Genomic DNA, 9,068 nt, shown 5'->3' with positions numbered 1-9,068 from the left:
ACCACCATCGAATGAAATCTCTGCTCTGAAAATGTTTAACCCATACAATATTTGTAGTCATGAACTATCACTTAAGCCAAAGTCCTGAACGTGCAGAAGTTTCATGATTCACTTTATTCATTCTAAAAATATTAATTACATCTAGACTTAAAAGTTTGAGAACTGCATATTCTTTTTCTCTGGTTTAAGTAGCATAAGACTTGTACTTCACTGTGTTTTCACTCTGAATCGCAAAGCACCTGTGTTCAAGAAGGCTCCATACGAAGAGTAGGAGTAATGCAATCTCTGCAATCATTCAAACCACCACACATCGCAATGGGTTTGCCCCTTCTATCTCCCTTATGACCCCAGACACATAAAAAATACCCCAATTAATTTGAAAACAGAAGAGCAGTTGGTGGGATGGCTGATGCTGTGTCTCCACCAACCATTCTTCCCCTATAACTCATGGTATTTGTCCAAAAAAAAAAAAAAAGGATTCTTTAAAACAGTGAAGTATAGTCCAGAACTGCTGTGGAAGTTCACCTGTAGCAGTTGTCTCCACTCACAGCCAGGAAGAAAGGAAGCTGGATCTTGGCTAGACAGAGAAAACTTGATGCAACTTAAATACGAGTTTTAATATATCTAACCTTAGGCACTACAGTGTTTCGGCACTGTTTCCTAGTGTACCAGCAGCACTAGCCCTTGCCCAGAATTCCTGCATAGGAGACCTTCACAGATGTCATAAATACACAAACAGTGGTAAACATGGGAGCTTATTCCCAGGTGTATAATTTCTGTTGTGTTCCCAAACACAGATCAAGAGTTGGGACTGTTACTAAGGACCTCATCACACTAGAGAATGAATCCATTTTAAATCTGGTTTCCGCCTCCTACAGAATTCCAGGGTTTGTAGTTTAGGGAGCCTTTACCACCCTCACTAAACTACAAACCCCAGAATTCTCCAAGAGGCAGAAACCGGAATTAAAGTGGATTCATTCTCTAGTGTGATGAAATAGTAAGAAAGGCACTTGGAAGTTACAACAGAATATTCTACATGGGAGTATCAAATCCCATGTTAATTAAATAAGTTAACAGTGCGATTTCGATATAAAAAATCTAAAAAGTCTTTTGGTGGCCGTCTTAAAAGTACAAAATATACATATGTACAATTGATTCCTTTGTTCTTCAGATGTTCTATATCAGCTGCAAGGTTGTCCATTCATTGTCAGCTGATACCTGAAAAAAGAAAACACCGAGTATGAGTTAGTTTCTGATAGCATGATATCCCATAGTCTGAGTGATTGACAGTGGATTTCTTCTGTTGCCTTCAAGGGCATCTGTTTGCACCTTTCCTGTAGCCATCCATAGGCTGGATCTTCACAAAATCATATTGGCCTTGAAGCATCTCAATCTCAATGGACAGGGCAGTAAACTTCTGTGTACTCCTTGCAGGACTAGCAAATAACCTTAAGGACCATTACTCCTTCTAGCTCAGCCTTACATACCACTCACAGAAAACAGCGTTGTCCTTTTCCCCCAGGAAGAATGAAACATGAGACCTTCTAGATCAGTGGTTCTCGACCTGTGGTTCCCCAGATGTTTCGGCCTTCAACTCCCAGAAATCTTAACAACTGGTAAACTGACTGGGATTTCTGGGAGTTGTAGGTCAAAACACCTGGAGACCCACAGGTTGAGAACCACTGATTTAGGCAAAACATGAGCTAGGGTTGCTGGAAATAAAATTATCAAGATGAGATAATGTCAAATATTGTCCAACACATGCATTTTCTTCTGTTTCAGTCTCCCCAACCAAAGCATTTGGGATAACATTAAAACATCCCTGTTTCAGTTCTGTAATTTTGCTCCCCTTTAAAGTTACATCATAACCTTTGATGAAATCCTGATGATGGATGGCCCTAGTGGCACGTCGGAAGTAACCGGACTCAAAGAGGATGAGCAGGAGATGCTCAAACCATAGTTCCTGAGGACTGGGTACTTTCATACTTTACCTGATCTCTGCAATTCCAGTGCTTTGTTATTGAGGGATAAACTATACTTGGCAATGATCATTCCGGGTAAACAGAGTGTTTTGTTACATCCCTATAAAGCAGTGGTTCCCAACCTTTTTTGACTGCTTGGCTCAGTCATCCTCTCATCTTGTAGTAACTTTGTGTGAGAAAATTTCCTATACTATAGCCTTAAACATTATCTGTCGCTATTGATGCTTTTGTAGATGTTCCTAATGTAAACATACCATTGTGAGACGCCCTTAAGTAAGTCTTCCTTTGACAAGTCAATCAGCACCTTTTGGGGAAAAAAGCCAAAATGAAAAAGAGCATTTAAGAAGCAATGAATACAGCAAATGTGACCTAATAATAATTTGTGTTTAAAATATATAGGCCAGATTATCAATCAAGATTATTATCGGGCTCAAAACTGCTAAGATAATATTGATTTTATAGCTATCATTAGAATGCAGGTGTGGACCTCTTTTCTCCTGCCACACATTCTTCCCTATCTTTTAAATAATTTCCCTGTTGTAACATGAAATATATATTTGTCCAACAGCAAATAGAGTTTTGAATGAATGCCATACCGAATGAGGCACCGAAATAGTCAGGTAGATGTTTCATGCAGAGACCCTTATGTCTAAGAACACAGGAATTTCTATTGCAAAATGCAGATTAAGTATTCACATATTATTAATTTCTGGGTTGCTGTGAGTTTTCCGGGCTGTATGACCATGTTCCAGAAGCATTCTCTCCTGATGTTTTGCCCACATCAAAGATGTGGGCAAAACGTCAGAAGAGAATACTTCTGGAACATGGATGTGGGCAAAACATCAGGAAAGAATGCTTCTGGAACAAGGCCATACAGCCTGGAAAACTCACAGCAATCCAGTGAGTCTGGCCATGAAAGCCTTCAACAACACATAATTAATTTCACTTACCTCATTTCCCTCATAATTTTCAAAATGGTGTCTTACCTTCCCAAGTTCTTTTATTTCATGTGAAATGAATGGCTTTCTGTTTTTCACTGCAATGTCTAAAGCTCGTTTCTTAATTTCCTCCAAAGTGTCAAAATATTCAAATCTAAGTAGAAAAATAGAAAACGTGTGTGTAAAAAATAGATTCCAAATAAAGAAATTACAGTTTTACCACCACCCCAAAAATCATGGTGAAAAACTATTTCTGCTGCACAAGATGTTTTAGACTTCTAAATGCTGCACCAGAAAAGTGAGAATTGGGCAAATAAAGTAATGGGGAGGGGCAGGGTCATGGTTCTTGGTTTCTCCGTTGCACATTTCTGAATAAGGACACCCAGTGGTTCAATGGGTTCAACTCTTGTGCTGGCAAGACTGCGGACAGAAAGGTCGGCAGTTTGAATCCGGGAGCTGGGTGAGCTCCAGCTCCTCATGTGGGTATGTGAGAGAAGACTCCCACAGGACGGTAACACATTCAGGTGTCTCCTGGGCAGCGTCCTTGCAGACGGCCAATTTTCTCACACCAGAGGTGACTTGCAGTTTCTCAAGCCACTCCAGACACGAAAAAAATCTGAATAATATCTGTGTAGTTGGAAGATGAAACATGGCGTTTTCTTAACAGGACTGACTTTTCATCATAATGAGGATTCAGTGTTCTTTTCTTGACTGTAGTTCTCCTTCTGCTTGCCCATCTTTTATCTGGCAGTAAGTAGATGCGGACATATGGATGTGCACCTTGCCGTGAACAGGGTGTCAAATTTCTGTGGGACAGTAAGAAATACCATATTCATTATAAAAATACTTTTAAAATATTCCATATAGAGTCAGGGTTGCTAGACACCAGAATATTATGATGTATCCTCACAAAGCTCCCCCCCCCCCCCCCGGTGGCACAGCAGGTTAAACCACTGAGCTGCTGAATTTGCTGACCAAAAGGTTGGTGATTCGAATCCGAGGAGTGAAGTGAGCTCCTCCTGTTAGCCCCAATTTCTGCCAGCGTAGCTGATCGAAAACAGGCAAATGTGAGTAGATCAATAGGTACCACTCCAGAGGGAAGGTAACAGTGCTCCATGCAGTCATGTTGGCCACATGACCTTGAAGGTGTCTACAGATAACACCAGCTCTTCAGCTTAGAAATGGAGATGAGCACCAACCCCCAGAGTTGGACACAACTAGACTTAATGTCAATGGGAAACCTTTGCCTTTGTTTATCATCACAAAGGCCAGAGATGCTGGTGAAGGCTTAAAGTGGATGGTGCAAATTTACTTCTGGAATGTTTGCAAAATGGCAACTAACAAACAGTTACTGGGGACCACTGGTTCTGCCATTACAATAATTACAAGAACCATTGCCCAAATTGAGTGGATGTTACAACAACAAAGGGGTCAGTGGAGAAGATCCATGGCCAATGTTGCATGTCGCATATGAGCCACTCCATGTTGCAAAACAGAAGTTTGAAAATGCTGAAGTTTAGTGTTAGCATATCCACACAGGGCATCTTGGAAACCATTACCCAGATAGTCCCCAACAAAATTTAAGTCCTACACAACATACAATTTTTGCAGAAGATTGGATTGTTAAGTGTTACCTGCATGCATTGATGAACACAACAAGAGACTGTCTGAGGGAGGCGTAGCGTATAGTGAGGTGAATCTCTCCCAAGCGCTGCCCTGCAGGAAGCCTTCCACTGCAAGACAAAGGATTTGTTTACAAGTTCTACAGAAGGACAGGCGCTGCACAACTAAGAAACAAGCTCCAGTGCTAAGCTACATGAAGAAAGAACAAACTAACTTCAAACCATGTCCAAAAGGAGGAATTGTCTACACCAAAGATGTCTTGGATTAATCCTCTGCAATCTGGTAACCTCCAGATGTTCTGGACTTCAAATCCCATCAGTCCCAGCAATGGGAGTTCATAGCTGATAGCTAGTTCATGGAATCATTCAAATCTAGGGGAAGCACAAGAATGTGCCATCTGCCATTTCTTAACAGTATCAGCAATAGCAATAATAATAAATTGCTGCCCTTTTTTCTGAGTTCAGATCAAGTGGCTCACACTTAAGAAGCAAGACAATTAAAATATATTAAAGCTAGATATTAAAATGCCATTAATTTTTTTAAAAAAACAATTATAATACAGTTAAGATAAATAGATAAAACATTTATCTATTTGGGCCGAATAGACTACTGCAATGCGTTGCACATGGAGTTGCCTTTGAAGACTGTTCAGAAGCTTCAAGTGGTCCAACAGACTACAGCCAGATTTCTTACTGGAGCGGCATGCAGGGAGCACACAAACCCACTGTTGTGCCTGCTCCACTGGCTGCCAGTCTGCTACCCAGCACAATTCAAAGTGCTGGCTTTCGCCTATAAAGTCTTAAATGGTTCTGGCCCATTTAAGCTTACCTGTTTGAATCCATCTCCCCATATGAACCATCTTGGAGATTAAGAACCTCTGGGGAGGCCCTGCTCTCGGTCCCGCCTCCTTTGCAGGCTTGAGTGGTGGAGACGAGAGACAGGGCCTTCTCAGTGGTGGCCCCTCAGCTGTGGAATTCCTTCCCCAGTGAAATTAGATCAGTGCCCTCCTTCCTGGCCTTCAAAAAAACTACAACATAACATAATCTCCCTGGTGGTTCAGCGGGTTAAACCACTGAGCTGCTGAACTTGCTGACTGAAAGGTTGGTGGTTTGAATCGGGGGAGAAGCTAGGCCAACTTCTAGGTTGGCCCAGCTTCTGCCAACCTAGCAGTTCGAAAACATGCAAATGAGTAGATGAATAGGTATCGCTTCTACAAAAAGGTAACAGTGCTCCATGCAGTCATGCCGGCCAGATGACCTTGGAGGTTTCTACGGACAATGTAGGCTCTTCGGCTTAGAAATGGAGATGAGCACCAACCCCCAGTGTTGGACACAACTCGACATAATGTCAAGGGGAAACCTTTACCTTTGCCTTTCACATAATCTCTGTTCCATAAATTGATCTTTTGAAATGCAAACCCTATCCTGCTATACACATTTTGATATGATACACGATTACAGAATCCTGCACAGGAAATATATAGATTTTTGAAATGATGCTCATCATAAAACTACATCCTATCAGCAGTCAAAGCAATGCTTATCTTAAGAGAGTAGACCTATCAGTGGGAATAGCAACCTTTGCCTTGTGCTGCCACTTACCATGGAGAAATGAGGTATGCTGAAATTGTTCAGTTTAGACAAAAAAGGCAGCTTGAGAAACTTACTTGTTAAGGTCCAGATTGCTGCAAGTGACATCAAATGATGAAGAGCCTACGGAGTCCAGAGACGCAACACTAGGGGCCATTTGAAGTCTCTGCACTGCTGGCAAGGTAGGGGGCTTCTTTGGCAGTGTCAAGGATTTGGAGTCCAAGCCTCGAGGATCTGCTTGGTGGTTAATTCCAGAAGCTGATTCTATTACAATAGGCCCAGACAGTTTCTCATTCACATTCAGGTTAGCACTGTTCACCTGTCTGTCACCTGTGGATCCAGGCAGACCCCTGACTTTGTTCTCTTCAGGTTCTTTGGGCACTTCAACTTTTGGCACTGGGGGCTGGGCAGGGGGCAGCGGATGGGGTGGAGGCAACAGTGCATTGTCTTGGTTTCCATCTTGTTCTGTAGCAGGGATAGGCACGTTCTGTAAGCCATCTGTGCCTTCTGGATCTGGTTTCTCCACATCCAAAGCCTAAGATGGAAAGGAGGGGGCAGGGAGAGAGAGAAATATAGTCATATCTAGAGGACAGAAGGAATCCAGTAACACCTAACTTGGGGGGTGGATCAGCTTTCGTGTACTACAGTCCACTTCATCAGGGGATGGAGTGAAGGCTCACTGAGTCATAGAATCACAGAGTTGGAAGAGACTTGTGGGCCATCCAGTCCAACCCCCTGTCAAGAAGCAGGAAATTGCATTCAAAGCACCCCCGACAGATGACTATCCAGCCTCTGATTAAAAGCCTCCAAAGAAGGAGCCTCCACCACACTCTGGGGCAGAGACTACTGAACAGCTCTCACAGCCAGGAAGTTCTTCCTCATGTTCAGGTGGATTCTCCTTTCCTGTAGTTTGAGGCTTTACTCTGTTCATTTTATGAACAGAAATGAATCTACAACACCTTACTTTGGACATGTATTTTTTTCTGATCTCAGAAGTGCTACCAGATTCCTTTTTGTTTTTTATGCTAAAACAGATTAGCATATCTCTATCTTTGAACATTGGCTATGACATTCTAGTCTATCTTCTACTCCTAAAGTACACCTTTGAGACAAAACCACCAGACTTTCAGCAAAGGGATTTTTTTTGTCTCCCAATAAGCGTGCTATAGTTTTTGCTTATTAACTGTATAAGGTAAGAATGAGGATGTTATATGCTCCAACATATTACAGATGAAAACCAAAGATATATGGCCAAGCAAAAGGAATATTTACAATGCTGATGGCAGTGGTTGTGCCTCACTTCCAGATCGACTGGCTGGTCACCAAGGCAGAGTACCGTATATACTCGAGTATAAGCCTACACACAACTCGGCTTATACTTGAGTACCATATATACTCAAGTATAAGCTGAGTTGTGATAAGATCAATAGATACCATTCCGGCGGGGAAGGTAACAGTGCTCCATGCAGTCATGCCGACCACATGACCTTAGAGAGGTGTTTATGGAAAATGCCGGCTCTTCAGCCTAGAAATTGAGATGAGCACCACCACCCAGAGTTGGACACGACTAGACTTAATGTCAAGGGAAAACCTTACCTTTACTTATCAATATAAATAAATGAGCCATTATGGATGACAAGGTTTTGTAGAATTCTGAAAACATACTTATGTATGGGTGCCTTTGTGGAGAGAAAGGCAGGATATTATTACAAACAGAAATAGGTAATCAGTTTTTCTCAATTTGTAATCTGGTAAACAGTAATATTTTTAAATGAAGCTTTGTCTGTGTGTGTATTAAAATATAGACACACGCATTTAAAAAAGACCTAGAAAACTTGCACTGTCTTGCATTCATTTGTAAGGATGGATGTCAGGTCACCCAAAAAAGAGAAAACATTCTCAAATGGGAAATGTCCCAAGGATGACTTAGTGTCATGGTGTTTCATCCTAGGTATGGAAACAACTAGCTCACTTGCATAACGTAATAAAGATCAAGAGACAACAGGTCATGCTTCAGATGCATTGAAACTCCATTTGGCACCAAGAACAGAAAGCTATGCAAGTTTGGTTTCAATTCAGCTGTCCAAAACAGACTCATGCCCAGAAGAAAAGCTAACACAGAGACATCAACTGTTCAACAACTCTTGCAATTAACAGCTTTATTCCTGGGATGTAAAAAAATGAGAACTGAACAGATTAATGGGTTTCAGGAACACACTGCAAGTGTTTATGTAAGAGCAAAAAGAGTTACAACAGAGCAGGATGAAGGCAGGTGGATGAACCGTAGACTTACTCTCAGTACCACTTTCAGTTCAATAGAGCTGTCCACACCAGAATGATCCAGCTGAAAGTTTTCTGCCATTGTCATCTCTGGTTTCTTCAGTAAGTGGCTAAGAGAAAGCACCAGGGTGCCCAGGGCATTCTCACGGTCCTTATCCTTGATCTAAAGAGGAGGAAAACAATACATAAGTAAGGAGTAAATCAGTTTTAGGTTTTTTAAATCTTCAGATTATGCCTAATTATCATAGATTAGAGACAGTTTTCTTATGTAACAATGAGCACTTCAACAAGCATCTCAACCATATGAGCCGATTCTGCCAAAACAACAACAACAAAAAAAACCCAGCTATTCAAGTAACAAGTTCATTCACTGGGAAAAATAATCTGTGAGAACTATATACTAAATAGGAGAGAATGCCTCTAGATCATGGCCATACAACCCGAAAAAACCTACAACAACCCAGTGATTCCAGCAATGAAAGCCTTCAACAATACATATATACTAAATAGTGTAAGATGGACAACATCCTAAGTTTGCAAATAACTAAGTTTGCAACATCCTAAGTTTGCAAATACCAGCAAATATCATTAATACCCTTACCCCCAAAACCCATAGTTTTTCTGTCTCTCTACTCCTCCCTCCTTGTCCTACCTCC

General features: G+C 41.4%; 1 protein-coding gene across 1 annotated transcript in view; it reads right to left on the bottom strand.

The window, feature by feature from the left end:
- Window positions 1-95: 95 nt before the first annotated feature.
- The window catches only part of ESYT3 (extended synaptotagmin 3), a 51,063-nt gene continuing 42,090 nt past the window's right edge, over window positions 96-9,068 (bottom strand). The window contains exons 17-23 of the mRNA XM_060775350.2: window positions 8,426-8,575; window positions 6,210-6,667; window positions 4,555-4,653; window positions 3,595-3,726; window positions 2,969-3,074; window positions 2,237-2,286; window positions 96-1,218 (exon numbers count right to left, since the gene is read on the bottom strand). Of these exons, the coding sequence (XP_060631333.2) occupies window positions 1,182-1,218; window positions 2,237-2,286; window positions 2,969-3,074; window positions 3,595-3,726; window positions 4,555-4,653; window positions 6,210-6,667; window positions 8,426-8,575 (1,032 nt within the window). The 3' untranslated portion in view covers window positions 96-1,181. The remainder of the gene's footprint in view (window positions 1,219-2,236; window positions 2,287-2,968; window positions 3,075-3,594; window positions 3,727-4,554; window positions 4,654-6,209; window positions 6,668-8,425; window positions 8,576-9,068) is intronic.

This window comes from Anolis sagrei, chromosome 1, assembly GCF_037176765.1.
Source record: "Anolis sagrei isolate rAnoSag1 chromosome 1, rAnoSag1.mat, whole genome shotgun sequence".
NCBI lineage: Eukaryota > Metazoa > Chordata > Lepidosauria > Squamata > Dactyloidae > Anolis > Anolis sagrei.
Note: the sequence above shows the minus strand (reverse complement) of the source record. Positions and strands in the feature narration are given on the sequence as shown.